At 39.1% G+C, this 16,773-nt stretch overlaps 1 protein-coding gene across 1 annotated transcript in view; it reads left to right on the top strand.

The window, feature by feature from the left end:
- Window positions 1-16,773, top strand: part of CRYBG3 (crystallin beta-gamma domain containing 3) — a 93,871-nt gene that overhangs the window by 37,474 nt on the left and 39,624 nt on the right. The window contains exons 4-6 of the mRNA XM_080350358.1: window positions 4,797-9,777; window positions 11,109-11,224; window positions 12,282-12,429. Of these exons, the coding sequence (XP_080206484.1) occupies window positions 4,797-9,777; window positions 11,109-11,224; window positions 12,282-12,429 (5,245 nt within the window). The remainder of the gene's footprint in view (window positions 1-4,796; window positions 9,778-11,108; window positions 11,225-12,281; window positions 12,430-16,773) is intronic.

The following is a 16,773-nucleotide window of genomic DNA, read 5'->3' as shown; positions in this document are numbered from 1 at the left end:
GTGTGATCTTTCTCCATCTCTTTGAAAACAGTCCAGGGTTGTCTGCTTTCTGCATTGTTGCCTGGCACAAGTACGAACAATGGGAGGGGTCACCTTTTTGATGACATACACTTGAAAGAGATGCAAATAACGTAGTCTTTGTGGATGCGCTGAGATGAGGCATTCAGGGTAGCAGGTTCACTCCTGCTTCAGGGCTTCGAAACTAACAAGATTGTTTTATAACTAATGCCACTTTATGGGTAAGTTACACAAGGTGTCTGTCATATGAGATGGTAGAAAATGTTCCCCTCTCCTCCTTGACTTAGCTCCCCTTGAACTTTTTTATTCCTCTTTCAGAATAAAATCTCTATAAGCACGTACTTTTGACAAATTTAATGTAACTCATGTTGACATCCTCTCTTGCTGCTGTCAAACAGTCTTTTGTGAACTTGAATTAAGGCTTTATAGGGAATTGAATAGCTTCCTGTGAAGAAGGGAAAAGAGGAATCTCCCAGTGTTTGAAGTATGTGACAGAATACACACTGGGTTCTGTGTATAATCAGGCTTTCATCTGTATCCTCATATGAGTTGGAAAAAAAAAAAAAATTGCAAAGAGTTTTTAAGGTAAGCTCTGAGCTGACGTATTTTTTTGGTGATCAGAAATGAATTGTTACTTTATGATGTCTATGAGACAAGTCTCTAGTGACACTTTCAAAAGATTTTCTGTGACAGAGCCTGCTTCTAAATGTGTTTCATAAGACTTAGATCTGGACTGCTGCTACACAGGAACATGGGTTCTCATTTTTTAAATCTCTTGTTGTCACATGTGAGCGTTCAGATTGAACATGCTTCTGAGTGCTCTAAAAGTAAATGCATTAGGACTTACAGGTCTCTTGGCAAAATTTTTATAATAAGGTGAGCAGCAAATTCTTTATCAAAGGTCAGAGATCCTGAAGTTGCCATGTCTGCAGAGGAAGGATTGGTTCCCTCTTAGAATAGCATCCATTGCAGAAATTCTTGGTAGAAGCGAGTCTGAGGCAGGCTTGGGGAAGAATGGCTGGAAAGCTGCCCAGCAGAAAAGGACTTAGGAGTGTTGGTCAACAGCCAGCTGAACATGAGCCAGCAGTGTGCCCAGGTGGCCTAAAGGCCAACAGCATCCTGGCTTGTATCAGGAATAGTGTGGCCAGCAGGACTAGGGAAGTGATTATGCCACTGTACTTAGTGCTTGTGAGTCCCCACCTTGAATTCTGTATTCAGTTTTGGGCCCCTCACTACAAGAAAGACATTGAGGTGCTGGCCAGACTTCAGAGAAGGGCAACAAAACTGGTGAAGGGTCTGGAGCACAAGTCTGATGAGGAACAGCTGAGGGAACTGGGGCTGTTTAGCCTGGAGAAAAGGAGGCTGAGGGAAGACCTCATTGCTGTCTCTGGCTACCTGAAAGGAGGCTGTAGCATGGAGGGTGTTAGTCTCTTCTCCAGAGTAGAAAGTGTTAGGACAAGAGCAAATGGCCTCAAGTTGTGCCAGCGGAGGTTTAGATTGGATATTAGGAAGAATTTTTCCATGGAAAGGGTTGTCAGGCACTACAGCAGTCTGCCCAGGGAAGTGGTGGAGTCACCATCCCTGGAGGTGGTCTAAAAGATGCTTATATGAGGTTCTTGGTGACATGGTATAGTGGTGGACTTGGAGTCCTTGGTTAACAGTTGGACTCAATGATCTTAAAGTTCTTTTCCAACCAAAAATGGTTCTACGATTCTATGAAAGCAGAGCAGTGTGTTAGGAGACACTGGCAGAGAACAACTGCAGGATGAGGCTGAAGTGGTGCTGTAGCCAGTATTACTCAGGACTGGGTTTGCGCACAGTGCTCTGTAGGGCAGATTGTTCTGAGTGTTGCTCAGACTTCACATTGATCAGTCAGAGCATAAAATTCCCTCAGATGACAAATGGTGAGCAAAAGGAATTGAGAGAAATGCTAAAAGGCATAGGCAAAGAGAGTTTTCTGAGTGTGTTTGTTTTGCCTCCTCATGTGTTATAAATGGTGTAAACTTTTGTTAGGATCTGTGGCTCAAATCAATGTGAATATGGGCCCCTGTCATGCTGGGTTCTTGGGTTCTCCTTGTCATCCCTGTGTAGCAATATTCTGTAAAATTAACTTAATCATCCCATTTTTGGATGCTTTGGGTGTAAGAATTGCTGAGTTTGTGGGAGAAATTTGAAGGCAAAGTTGTGTGGGAGATAACAGAAGGATATTTTCCAGGTTTGTCAGAGCACTAGTTTTTCCCATGTGTTTATTAGATAAATTCTGAATTCTTCCCACTGTGTATCAGACAATATATCAACAGCAGAATGAAAAATGCTCAATACAAGTTAATTGTTATCAAGCCATTTATTCAAAGTAATGCCTTTATTGTAGTGGAAATGTGTTTGGTACCTTGCAATACGGTTACTGTGCTCACTTAGAACACATATCATTACAGTTTTCATTTTCAAGAATCAAGGTTGGCCAAAGCATGGAAGAGCTGATGGATTTTGTAAGAGCTTAATAGTGATTATTTAAAACATTTTGATCCCATTGTGACTCAGCTGAAATAGGAGAGGTTACTCAGTAAGGTTGATTCTGAATGAGAGCATGATCAGGTCTTATATTCTTAAGATTTAGTTTTACTATGGCTGTGACTGATGAGTGAATATAGTGTATTATAGAAGTCAGCAAATCCTTCCCCTAAGATTTTTAGGATCACTAGAGCTTTGGAAACTATTTTCCACTGTAGAAGAAAGCTTTCTGTAAGGAAGTGGAAGATAATGTAATTTCTTTTTTTAAGGAAAACAAAAACAATTTTTGGCATTTTTTTCTCTACTACACTTTCTGCAGCTGTGTGTTGTCTTCTTCCACTCAGAAACGTGTATGTTTCTTTGAAGAGGTGTGAATGCTGAAAACAGCAACCTAAACAGATTGGGGGCGGGGGCGGGTGTTTAGCAGCTACCACTATTAGTATCTCTGGAAACCAAACCAGTGATATACAAGACTAAATGTAGGCATCTAAATTTGCAAATGCCTGGGAGACATGGTGCTTATATATGACTTCCATGTGCCATAGCCTTCATCAGGGATTACAATGAATTTAATCCAAATAAAAACTTAATTTTGAAGTTCTCATGATATCTGTGTTCCCATATCCAAATATATTGGCATTAGCCTAAATGTACCTGGCAGTGTAAAACATGCATATAAATCAGTGTTTTGATGTTTATGGATATGAATATTTTCAATTTTAGTTTGCTTATACTCTTTTCATGTCCAAATACTGTACAAGATGGGAGTTCACTTGTGCTTATAAATACTATTATGTTCCCTCTTCAAAATAAAATTAATATTGAAGTAAGAATCGGGGCCTCTAAAACCTTGACAGAAAAGAGATTCTATTTTAGATTGGTAAATCCACTCCATTTTTTGTATTCTTCTGTACCCACTGAGAGAATACACACTCAAAATCTATACTGACAGTATTAGAAGTTATAGTAACTCAATGATACTCAAATAAATGAAAGTATTTATTTTGCTGTTCAATTTTCCACAGTAAATTTGTTCTGTTTCTTACTTGAATTATTTGTCCTCAAATCTAGAGCTGTAATAACTTTTTAACAAATGTGAACTAATGGTAAGCTGCAGAGCTTTTTAAAATGCTTTAAAGATTCTTTTTACCTGTTGCAATGCTTTTATTTTAGAAATCAAAATGTTAGCTAACTCTTCTTTTAAAGAGACTCTTCTGAAAGAAGTATGACAGTTTCCCAGATAGATGAGTGGCCACTTCCAGCCACCAGGTTATCAGACAATAGGGTCAGACTGGATAAGAGTTTGAAAGGTTCTGAGTTTTGGTGGGGGCTGAGGCAGAATGGAGTTTGAGCACAGTCTGAGCATATACTTCATCCTAAGGGGATGAATGAAAAAGCTGATAATTCTTTAACCAACAAAAAAGTAGGGGGAAAGGACAGAAGCATTAGAAAGAAAGGTGAGTATTTGTCATGTCTGCTAGTTTTAAAGAAGAAGAAAAACTGCCTTTTCAGAAAATTGAAAGTGACAGGCTCTCAATTTATCATTAGTGTATCAGAAAGAGCAGTGAAGGATCAGGATCAATGTTTTTCCATCGTGATTTTATTTGTTTGTACGTTTTTGCATTCAGGTTTTTTTGCTACTAAATGTGAGACTGATGAATGGATAGATCTACCAAGTCCTTGTCGCATTTCTAGGCTTCTTATTTCAGTATTTCTTCCAGCATTCAAGCAGTCATCATTCTTACCTAATCTTCATTCACTTTCTTTTGCTTCTCTTAGTTTTGTTCCTTACCAATCTAGCAAGAGCCTGGGTAAAAATTTAAATTTCAATTCAATATTTTAATGAATATTAGTACAGTAACTTTTTTTTGGTTTTGAAGTGTAGGCCTGCTTTAGTAGGGTATAACATCTTCACAAAAGTATACTTATTTCTGTCACTGCAAGTGTTGACTTGCAGTGGCATTTGTAAATAGTGATTCCATTGTCTAGTAGAAAGCAAAATATAGACTTTTTTTTATAGCAACATCTGCTTTTTGCTTGTAGTTTAAGTTGTTTTTTCTTCAGTAAAAGGTAGCGTATGCATCATCTGTCACACAAATCCATATAGGAAGAACAGAAAAAGGAGGAAAATAGTATTGCATGCAATCTATAGTTTGTGCTAACCTATGGAAGGAAACAATGTTGTGCATCTACAGTTTGTGTTAACTTTTATCATCACACTAGCTATTTAGTCTGTCTTGTGCTGATAATGATGATCCTTGTTACAGGCAGATGCAACGGAAGCCAGAAGCACCTGCGGTCACTTATGCGACATATCGAGGTTCTGCGAGGATTAGGCAGCTACTGAAGAATCAATTGGAAATGGCTGGAAAAGGAGAAGAAAGTACTGAGAACAGAAATGGTTCAATGGTCAAAGAAAATAGAGAAATCCAAACAACTGTCTCACCAAAGTCAGAACACTTAAAGGAAAATGGGGAAGATGAGGTTAAAGATCACAAGGATGATGTCATAGTAAATTCTTCTGCAGCTAAAATAGGAATGGCAAAGTCTCATAAAACTCAGCATTGCTTGGGTAGCAGTAAACATGAAAAAACTTCAAAGACTTCAAAGACCAAAACTCCACCTACTGAGTCATCTCATGAGATAGACTTAAAACATACACCTACGATAGCTGCAACAACAGTTAAAAGGACATATTCACTAGATTCATTACTGTCATCTAACAGTAGAAACAATGAGATCCTAACTAATTCTACTTTGCTTCACGTAAGTTCTACAAGAGATTTGGTTAGAAAAGAAGCTGGACTGCTGGGAGGAGCAGAAGCTCAGTTTCAGGAAGAGAAAAGTGCCACTTCTAAGTCTGATGAAGAAAATAATTGTAGTAAAGCAGCTAATAAGGAGTCCACAAAAGAAATGCAGGATGATTGTCTACATTCACTCAAATCAAAATATAAGACAGTTAATGAAGAACTACAGATGAGTAAGGGAGAATATTGCTGCAATCATCAAATGGATAGTCACTCGGAGAGAACATTGGATGTCCAGGTGCATCATTCCAGTAGCGCTACATTTCAGCAACAAGCAGATCAGTGTACAGTTAGTGCAAGTGACAATAATGATCCAAGACAAAGTGATACACAGAAAATTGTGGCTACTGTGGAAAGAGAGCACAATTCACAGAACTGTATTGCTACTGCACTTTTACCTTCTATTGAACAAGTACCCACTTCACTAAGTGCAGAGTCCAGGGGGAAAAAATGCATAGCTGCAGGTAATCTAACTGCTTCGGTGTCATCTATTAAAAACAGTGAAGATACAGTCATGGGCAGGGGGACTTGTAATGAAGAACTGTATGAGTTAGGGAAAATAATACATGTACAAAATAATCACCAGTTCATCCATGTGGAGAATTCTAAGGATACTGCCATGCTGCAGACTGGTTTACCTTGTCTAGAAACTGAGAGTGTGGAAACAATGAAGGTTTTACCTGAGGATGCAGTGGAAAGCCTTGCCAATGTTTCATCATGCATACACAGGTGTGAGAGTACCAAATCTAATTTCAATGAGCTGACAGCACCTCTCTCTGTTTCTTCTGAGTCTTCTTTTGAAAATGGAGACTGTTGTTCAACTTCTCTTCATCCTAGTTGCAAGATCAGAAATAAAACTATAGGGAAAAGAGAAGTCAGTTTAGAAGATGTGAGAGAGACTGCTTCTTGTCCCGATCTTGACTGTGAGAAGAACAAATCCTTTGAGCCTGTAGAGATGAGCATCTTGGAAAGCCCAGTTCCTGTCCACGACTGTGGTTGTGTTTCCCTTGAAACTGTTCAAGGCATTGGTGCCAAAGCATTAGTTACACTCAAAGAAGATAACACAGCAAAGCCTGTACCTTGCCCTTCAGTCAGCATTGACAGGACAGACAATAATACTCTTGCTGCTTCTAAAATTGACAAGACTGGTACGACTGAGGTTGCTCTCGTTCCTTCTAAGCATAAGGATTGTGTCTCTGAACTTTACTCTAGTATTTCTAAGTCGCAAGAAAGCATTCAGGAAGTTTCTCATTCTGTCTTAAGATATGGAGAAAGACCTTCAACCAACCATTCTGCTTTTATATGTGAAAAAGTTATTGATGTAGACATAATTTCTAAATCTGCACCTGTTTCTGAAGATAGGTGTATTAATTTTTCTTCCGAGAAGGAAAACTGTAATAACCCTAGGATATCACCCACAGGACTAGATTATTTGTCTGGCAGCCAAGGAAAAATGCCTTTTCCTGCCACTAGCCATGAAAATGGCCAGAATGCTAGATGGCATGCTGCTTCTGAACAGGACAGCTTTATTTTTCCACCTGCTGAGTTCAGGAGAATAATCCCTGAGGACAGAACGACTGAGGTGCCACCTTGCTCAGGAGACCAGAGAGCTTCATGCTTGGCTGGCTCTCTGGAACCTGAGCTTACTCCAGCTATGCTTCCTCTCTCTGCTGCTGGAGTAGGTGTGAGGGGCGTTTGCATCCCCAGGCCCTCTTCACCTGCTCTGAGATCCGGAGGAGCCTCCAGCCTTTCCGTTCCTGCCTTGGAAAAGCTGGACATTGCTCAAGGGAACAGTTATTCTTCCAGGCCCAGAGCTGGTGATGAGGCAGAGGAGGGCTCCTCCGATCAACAGGCTGATGTCGGTGTCTTGGCAGAGGCAATGCCATCACCTGTCCATCCTTTGAAATCTTTGGAAATGGCATCACAGTCATTCTGTACTGAGGGTGCGAACAGAAATGCTGTGGGGCAGGTGAGTCTTGGTCGCCGTGCTTCTGCTGTTTCAGAAGCCCCTTCTGTGATGGATGATCAAACAACTGCTGTACCTTCAGAGTCAAATGAGCTCTGTTCTGAGGAGATATGTGAAGATGATAATGTGAAGGGAAAAGAACAGACTAAACTCTATGATGTGGCTGTTTTGTTTAAAAAGGCTGAGGAAATTGTGGACTCAGTTTTACACTTGGCTATAGAAGAAATAATAGCAAAACAAGCCATTGGTGTCTGCCAGCTTTGCAGGAGCAAGGATGGTTTAATAAATACAGATATTCTAAACGATCGAAAAGCGGGAACTGGACAGCTGGAAGCAGAAGAAACCCAGTCAGCTGTGCAGTCATTAAAACATTTTAATGAGAGCAGTGGAGGAGGCCCATCTTCATTTACAGGACATGAAACAGTGGATACAAATAGTCAAGATGAAAAGCTAGTATCTTCCTTCCCTGATAAAACTGACCTACATAGTGCACTAGCACTAAAAGCAAAAGAAATAATTGATGAAGTCATTTATTCAGCCAAACAAAAACTGGCATCCAATCAGTGGCAAGGCAACAAAAGCAAAAGGTCTTTTGAAAAGATTGAGCCTAAACCTAAGGCAGAAACCCCAAAGATTTTAAACGTGGATATGAAGTTACCAGCCAAAACACAGGAACCAACAGAGAAGGAGAAAACTCAGCATGTAGTTGTAAACCGTGAAAAGGCAGATTGCTCAGGTCTTCCTTTACTTCCAGATAGTATGGAAAATGGCATAGATTGGTCCCAAAGAGATGAAAAGATACCAAATAATGCATCTATAAGTCAAACAAATGGATTTCTACCCACTGGTAGTTTCACAAAGCCAGAATCAGATCTTATGACACCAGCCACAGAGAAGTATGATAGAAAGACGTGTGAACATCCGGCTGCAGCAGAGTTGTGTGGCAAAGCTGGAGTAGCAGCAACTAGTAGCAAAACTAATGGATCTTCACCTTTAATACATAGAGACACAACTGTGACTGAAGAGATACTTCCGTCATTGCAGACAAAAGATTCATACAATAATACAAGTGTGCCAGAGTGCACATTGCTGCCAACTGTAAACATTTATTTGTCATCTTCTATGCCTGATGAAGAATGTACTAGCATGCACAGTGAATCAAAAGACAAAAGCAGTCCTTGGGGTTTTCTGGAAGGCTGTGCAGAGGACAGTCCATATGATGACTGGGGAAGAGGGGCTGCAGAAGAAGTGCCTGCAGAAGTACAAGCAACCTTAGAAGATTCGAAGGCAGTGGAGAGTGAAGAAAAACTAGCAGAAGGGGCAAGTGAGATAGCAGAGGTTAATGATGGATTACGAACACAGTTCATTGTACCTGAATTGTCTGTGATTGTAGAGGACAGCGAAGGGAAAAGCTACTTCAACACCATTTTTGTCCAAAATAATGAGAATCTGAAGCAGGTACAAATGGAGGATCAAGACATGAAGAGAAACGATCAGCATGAAGAAAATGATCTGGACTGTAGCAATAATGTGAAGGAATCGACGAATCTTACGGCCTTTTCTCCACAAATTGAACAGTGGGAAAACAATTCTTTTACTATCATTTATGAAAATGCCCTTCAAACTGAGAACAAGTCTGTCTCAACTGATGATATGCAAACTGGTTTGCTTTCTTCTTCTATTCTGCCTTTGGATAATATAGGTCATCTAATGGGTGAAAGAGCGAAGAATAAACATGAGCCAGCCTGTCTTTATGGGAAGGATAACAAGTTAACTGAAGCAACAGATAGTCATAGCTCAGCGTCATTTCTGAGTGTAGAGGCCAAGCGCTATAGAGTATATCCTTTCTCTTTGTCTCCAATATACGAAGACGACAGCTCCCAAGAAGACTTACTTTCCACAGATGTGTCGCCAGAAGGCCGTCCTAGCGGGGTGTCTAAAGATAACATGGACCATGCTTCTGTGCTATCACTTCTTCAGTCGGTTTCTGAGCGACTACAGTTCACTACTCAGTTCAGTAAAGAAGACGAGGAGGAGGAGGGAGTGGAGGACGAGGAGGAGGAAGAATCATCATATGAAGAAAATATGCTTGATGTTGAGAGACAAGAAGAATGTCTTTCCACTCAGTGGAGAGGGAATTTAAAAACAACCCTTCAATCAAATGACCAAACTAGATCTTTGTTTCCTGAACAATCACCTCTGCTTTCAGAAGAACAGCTTGACCCTAAGGAGCAACCAGAACTGTTTCCAGATGAGGCTTCTCTCAGTCAAACACCTTGTAAGCCAGTTTCACAGAAAGCTGATGCTGCTCTGAAGTGTCCTTCAACAAGTGTGTACTACCAGTATTTGCAATCTGCCAGCAATTGCTCCTCTGAAAAGGGAACCAGGTTTGGAAGCATTCTCCAGGATATGTTACAGCCAAAGATTCATTGGCCTCAGGACAACACCATGCCAAAACTGGGAGAAGTGTCAGCGGTAAGATGTCATGTCAAGTGATTAGTCCAGATTCAAGATTGCTGTCTCCTTATTCCCCTTCCTCCCTTTTTAAGGTTAATTCTTTATCACAAACAAAATTAGTTCAGCTGTTTAAGATCATAGTTTAAAAAAAGAATCTGATAAAATAATTTTAAAACCATAGTATTCTTTGTTCAGCACACAGATAAAAGTGACTTGATTGTAAAACAGAAGATGTTAATGGAAAATACAGTAGGAAAATATGCATAATAGTGAGTCTGTATAACAGCAAAACAGAGACTTGTCCATGTTAGGGACATTTCTATGTGAAGATTATGAAATTGCCTTTTATATGAAAATGATTTTTTCATTTCTTGCACTTCTGAGATTAGTAGAGCTGTATTGTCCAAAAAATATAAATATCTGCTTACTGGACTATTTGGTTGTTCCATCACAGAGTATTCTACAAATAGCAGGTCAGATAGCAAGAAACTAAGACAGCCACTTCCATAGATTAGCATTTCTTTTTTTTTAGTTTATTTGAAGCAATGGCAGATGAGGCTGTGGAAACTGTTCTTCCAATATTTAGAAATTAAAAAGACCGCATAGACTAAATGCGCTACTGAAGAATAAAGTCCTTCCATGATGTTGGGAGGATTTCAGTCTGTGTTAGAGGTCTGTTTTGGTTTTACCACTGTTAAGACATGCAGTTTATTGATTGCTGGGAAAGGGTAATACATTTTCAGAGGTTACACCTTCTGTAGTAGTTTTTTCCTTTCTAGCACTTGCTGCTTTCTGCTGATTGATTCTCTTAAACCATTTGCACCAACTCTGAATGACAGTGAAACAAATCTTGATTGTTTCAGCTAGTGACAGTTGCATGTTTATAGGAATAGTGGTTTGTGCTACTGTTGTGGATCTTAATAGTTGTTTTCCATGTACTTGTAATTTCAGAACCTCATTGACAGGGCAAGTCTCAAATACAATCCAAGACCGGGAAAGGTGAGCAGAATTTGTGTCACATAGATCAATATGACATATGGAATAAGTTGTTATAGCAAAATTTTTGAATGGTAAGCATTTGAACTTGTTAGTCTAGTTTTCTGTATTTTAATGGTGCATATGCTAATAATGAAATAATATTATTAAAAATCCTGCAACTAGGAATTTTACTGTATTTCTGTTAGCAACTGCTGTTTTAGTTCAGTAGTGTGTTTCATAAAAGAAGAAACTGCGTAGTGTATCAGTTGAGTGGGCACAAAGTGGAATAGGTTTTATTCCAAATGAAAAATAACTGTCTGCACTGCATGTTGAAATTAGCCCTCAGTTGTATGCATTGTATGTTGTTTCAGATTATTATTTATGATATTTATGGCGATAAAAGTAAACAAGAAGTTCATTCTGATGTGCTAGATACCACGTCCTGGATCTTTCCCATTGGAGCCTTACTTAGGATAATTAGAGGATGGTAAGAAATCCAGGTCATATTTAAAGAGAGTCTTTCCAAAAGACTGTGCATATGTTTCTCATGTATTTTCATTTCTTTTATTTATGACATAAGTCTGATCTGCAAGAGTGTCTCTTTCTTTCTTTATAATTAGACTGATACAATGAAAAAAACATGAAACAAGGCTTCAAATGCTGCAGTACAAAACCAAAATATATTGTTTCTCCTGGGAGCTAGCTTCAAACTGAAAGTTTCTAATAGAACCACAAGTAAGTTTAGACTTCCTGCCTGAAGTGCTGAGACAGTATAGCCATAATCATGACTAGAATCACGTGTATGCCAAGGAAATGTTTTGGTTTTTTTTTTTTTACAGTTCAGTTTCATTAAACAGTAGGTGTTGAAAAAGGACTATAAAATAAGCAATCTCAACTGTTGTTTGTAATGTAGCATTTAGAGGAATGTGGATGCAGAAGGATATACAATTACCTTTAAGGAAGATTTTCCAAGCGTTTCTAGGTTTGCTTTGGGAAGCTGGGGCTGGGACCATGTCAGTTGTTGCATTGGAATTTAATTGGTGCTGCTTGCAGTGAATGTTTCTGTCAGCCACAGTAACAATGCATGTCACATTTATGCAGTTTTAAGGCAGCCTTGTTTGGTTTTCCATACATTTCTTTCATGCCCTAAGAAATATGGAATGCCATTATTAGTATGTATATGTTTTATGTCTTGCATAGTATCTGCCTGAACCAGACGTATTTTGTTGTCCCAGTTAATATATTTGTTGTGGTAAAATAAGGCTTTTTACTTACATAGTGGTTTAGCTGTATTTTTATACAGTTAATATTTTAAGTTATGTTAGGCTACATCCTGGAGGGGAACAGTTTATTCTACTTTTAAAGCACAGAAGTACAAGCCCTGTATCTATCTAAAGTGAATGTGACTACTGAGCGATAGCGTAAGAAAGGTCCAATAGCTGGCTTGATAAGAAGAGCTCATTACTGAGCTTTCCAGCAAATGTGCTGTATAAGGACAGTCTTAACCAAGAGCAACAACTGAGTTCATGATATCCTTATTACAGTTGGATTTTTTATGAGAAGCCAAAGTTCCAGGGTCGGAAATATGTACTAGAAGAAGGAGAGACTGTGCTGGATCACCTTTGGGATCTTCCAGGCATGAAACAACGTCGAAGAAACCTCACAGTTGGTTCAATCAAACATATAACAAAGGTATAGACTTTGTTAATACATAAATACATAAATAATTTTTGTTGGCAATAGTGGTGTATTACTAGCAATAGAGAATGTGTGTATGGTATGTTTCTGATTTTATACAGATTTGCTATGAGTCACATTTTTTGCCTTCAAGATAATTTCCAAGGCTTTTGCTGTGATAAATTTCCCTTTCTTCTGAAGGTAATGACCAGATGGATTATGTATCTTTGCCACCACCTTTATCTGATACAGTGACTCCCTTCCTTTTAGATGTTTACCTGTCCAGTTAATTGGAATTAAATTGAATCAATTAATATTTATTGAAGAAATGTTTATCTAAGCTTAAACTAACTACTGTGCCTGTGTGGTAGTTGGGTTTTCAATCCCATTTGTACAGCGTAGCCTCCAAAAAATTATTGTTGCTCCCTCTACAGCTCTGTGCCATCTGTAGGGGTTCCACATGGACAAGTGGTACACCTACAGCATCTGGCTCTGCCTACAGCCAGAAATTTAAAAGGCATTTTGTTGAAAAGACAGGAATCAAATGCCTAAAACTGAGTACAATGCATCCATTGTTATTCAGTGAATGTGGAATATATTTACCAGATCTTGTGATTTAAGATGACTTGGTGCTCTTGTTGTTTAGCATAACATTCCAGTTATTCACAGGGCAGTGGCCCTTTACTGCAAGGGAATTATTATCTGTATCACAATGTGAAAGTTTTTCAGAAAAAAAAAAGTGGTGTTTCTCTGTTCTCTGCAGGTGTAGAGGTTATTTTAAAATTTATAACTTTTTGTCGTCAGTACAGGGGCATAATGTCATAACAGTTAGAAATATATTTTCATTCTCTGACAGACTTAAAGATAAATTTAAAAGAGGCTGGCTGAGGGCATGAAAAATGAAGTTAACATTTATTTGAGCTAAACAAATTAAAAGCATTTGACCAATGTGGAATATGAATATTGATCAATAATATGGAAGGCAGCTAAATAATTAAAGAAATACCACAATAACATGTGGAACTGTGATCTGAAGCTGAGGGAAGCTGGGTGTGTCGTGAGTAGCAGAGAAGAGCCTTAGATGGAAAGACTGTGGTTAGCTTCATCATGCCGCATAAAAATCTTTGTAACGTGGCTAAGTAGCTTTGAGTGTTTTTCTTCTGCCAGTATGTGGTTCATTTGTGTAGAGCACAGACAGAAAGCTTTGTTACAGTATATTACTTCGGTAATCAACACTGTTTCTCCTGTAACTTAAATCTTTAGCAGGTATGGTTGGTTGGGAAGACTTTTGCAGTTAGTCTGTAGGGCTGTATGGAGCCAGTGTGGGTGTGCAACTCACTAAGCTGGGCTTTGTCATCTAAGCCGTGATTCATTACATCATCCCTCCTTTTTAGGTTGTACTTCAGCTGCTGTGGAACTACTTTTAGAAGGTAGTTTGCCAAAGTCCTTACCTTGGGGTTTTTTGTTTTGGTTTAGTTTTGTGAAAAATGTAGGCATTAATTTTAATTGACAAATAGATGTTTCTTTTTCAGGCAGCTTGTGTGTGTGTGATCTGCAGGATGGTATGTTTTACTGTCGTTCTCTTTTTCATAGGCTGGGTAGCTCAGTGGCTTTTCTACTGCCTCGTTTTGTCATAGTGTCTGTGTGTCCAGGCTGTCCTGGCTTGTCTTGTGATTCATCAAGTGGCTTTTTAAGGTGCTTGTTTAATGGCTGCTCAGATGCCATGAGTTATCAGATTTGAAAATTGGCTAAATATGTGAGCAGAAAATGGCTTGCCAAGAAGAGAAAAGGAGATGTTTACTAAAGAAACTGTAGGAGGTATGTTTAATATTATTTTTTTTTACTGGCAGATGTTAGTTTGCTGAGAAAGTCTGCCTGTAGCTTTGTGCTCTGATTTGGCTTCAAGCATCTGCAAAAAGCAAAGGTTCTGTTAGCTTTGTGGTTAGCTTGTGGCTTGACTTACTGTGGATATGCATTAGAAGTATCCATGTGTGTTTAATTTGAAGGAACTTTGGGGGGCAGAGGGGAAGATCTCAAAGGAACAAACAGATCATGCAGCTAGTAAAGCCAAGACCTATTCAAAGTAATGAGGGGTCTGAATTCCACCAAGGCAAGTCAACATGAGCCTAAGCTAGCAAAATCTGCCTCCACATGCAGGTTCATTGCAGCTTCTGCAGCACAAGCTGTTTAGCCAAGTCAGTTCCTTGGTCTCCTGCAAATGCATATATTGATCTGACAGAATTGAAGAACCTTTTCTGTTTCTAGAATCCCAAAGGGGGTGCTAAATGCTACTTTCCCAAAAATAAGAGCTGAGAAGAGTTGTTGATGTTTCCATTCTAGTATAAGGTTGTAAACAACTATTTTGCAAGGTGACAAGAGATTTGAAACAGCAGTTTATTATCTCTGTCTGCACGATGGTTAGGCAGGGAATAACTGGATTCCTTGTGGACTCTCCTTAAGAAAAGCTCTTTTGTAGTGGGAATGTTCACAGTATTACATGAAGGTTTGTTTCTTTTGTTCGTATGGTTTGCTAGGTGAAAAGAAGTTATTAGTTCAAGAAGGGACTACTTTGTTAGATGCCATAGGAAGACAGCCAGCAGCTTCAGATGGTCTCATTTGCTAGCTTGTATTTACAGGACAGTAATCATTAATTTCTTTAATATTATTTTATTTTACTACCAGTCTTGTTGAGTTCTGTGGTTTGGTGGCAAGGACTGGTAGCAAGAGTGGTACAGAGCAGGAGAACAGGGAGAAAGAATTATGAACAAGTATAAAAGGTTGGAGGACCAACAGAGAGTAAGATTTGAAATAAAAAATGCTGCAAAAGCTGACACATCCTAAGGACAAACTATGTATCAAAACTAATATGTGTCTAGACTGTATTAAAAAGCAATCATGTGGATACCAGAACTAATTAGTCCTGGTTTTCGATAGACTCTTCTGTCATAATTTTGACATTTAGCTTAAGAAGCCAGACCTTAGTCATTCTTTGTTCTGTTGTTGACATAAAACACTACCTCATTTGAATAGGCTATTTTGATCAATTCAGTCACCACAGCTTACAGCTCCAAGGAGAAGACAGACCTAGGAGTGCTGGAATTATCTAACCCTGCTGGTGCTATTAGGGCTGTAACCCTGGATCTGGAAGAACAGTGAATAGCCAAGACCACCTAGAGAGGGTTGAAGGCTCTGAGTCTCTTATGAAGGCTCTCCACTTACGGTGGAGCTCTTGATTGGACTGGAAAAAAAGAGATGCCACCGAAGAGTAATATTTAATGCTAAGGTCTTGAGGGTCAGTTTAACCCTCTTCAGAAGAAGCCTTAATCTAGTTTTCCCAAAAACAGGGTTCTGTCACCTGGTGTGCAAAAAAAAAAGGCAAATTGTAGCACAAAGAGACAAGATATTGTTTATGAAAGAGTTATGCAAGTCTGGATGCTGGAATAAAGCCAGCACACCAGCAAGAAGAGTAACAGCCAGTATATACAAAATCTTATCACTACATTCATTGAAGAGCCTATTGGTTAGATGTTTGCATATTGGTTACATAATCATTTTAGTGTATGATGAGCAATGTTCAGCTAAAGGACACTTTATCCAACAGCCTCCATATGTGTTAAAACTAATTGTGCAGGCTTCAAAACGTCTGAAGCTGCAAGGTCAGTAGTCTCTGTAGTTTCTGATGAGGTGTTTTGCAAGTCACTCTCATCTTTGTTAGAGGAGCAGACTGACCAAAACTGAGAGAATTTACATATCTTTAGGGCGCAATGCTTTCTTTTAAGTGATAATGACTACAACTTTTCTGCTGAGGTCCTGTTGCTGTTTTTGAAGTGCCTGTTCTCTGCAAGCTAGTGCAAGTATGTGTTTTTGTAAACATGTCCGCTCCTAAAAGATGGTGAGGGAAGCACGGGTGTTCCAGGATGGTGGTGTGGAGGTAGGAGGAGATCACAGAATAGTGGAAGTGGGATGCCTGGAGGCTGTGACCTACCTGAGCGTTTGCTGGTTGTGTGTTACCACTGGAAATGAACACAACTATCTAATCTGTGTGTGGTGCTTTTTAGTCTATTTTTGTCTTGTGTCTCAGTAGGATAATGAATACAGCTTGAGTTTTGGCTCCTTGTGATGGGGGTGGAGGGCTGGGGGAGTATTGGGAGAAAACTTTGGTTTGTATCTGGTCTGAAATGCTGTGGTAATAGTTTTGCATGGTAGTAGTTATGCATGTGGGTATCTTATTTGAAAATCTTGACGCCTTGCAAATGAAAGGGCTTTGGACTGAAGGGTCTAGTTCTCAACCTGAGTGCTATCATATTTATTTGTGTCATTTTGGTTTAATTTCTAAAGCTGATGGCTTTATTAGGAATG

The sequence above is a fragment of the Nesoenas mayeri genome (genome assembly GCF_963082525.1).
Source record: "Nesoenas mayeri genome assembly, chromosome: 1".
Classification (NCBI taxonomy): domain Eukaryota; kingdom Metazoa; phylum Chordata; class Aves; order Columbiformes; family Columbidae; genus Nesoenas; species Nesoenas mayeri.
This window is presented reverse-complemented; position numbering and strand designations above follow the sequence as displayed.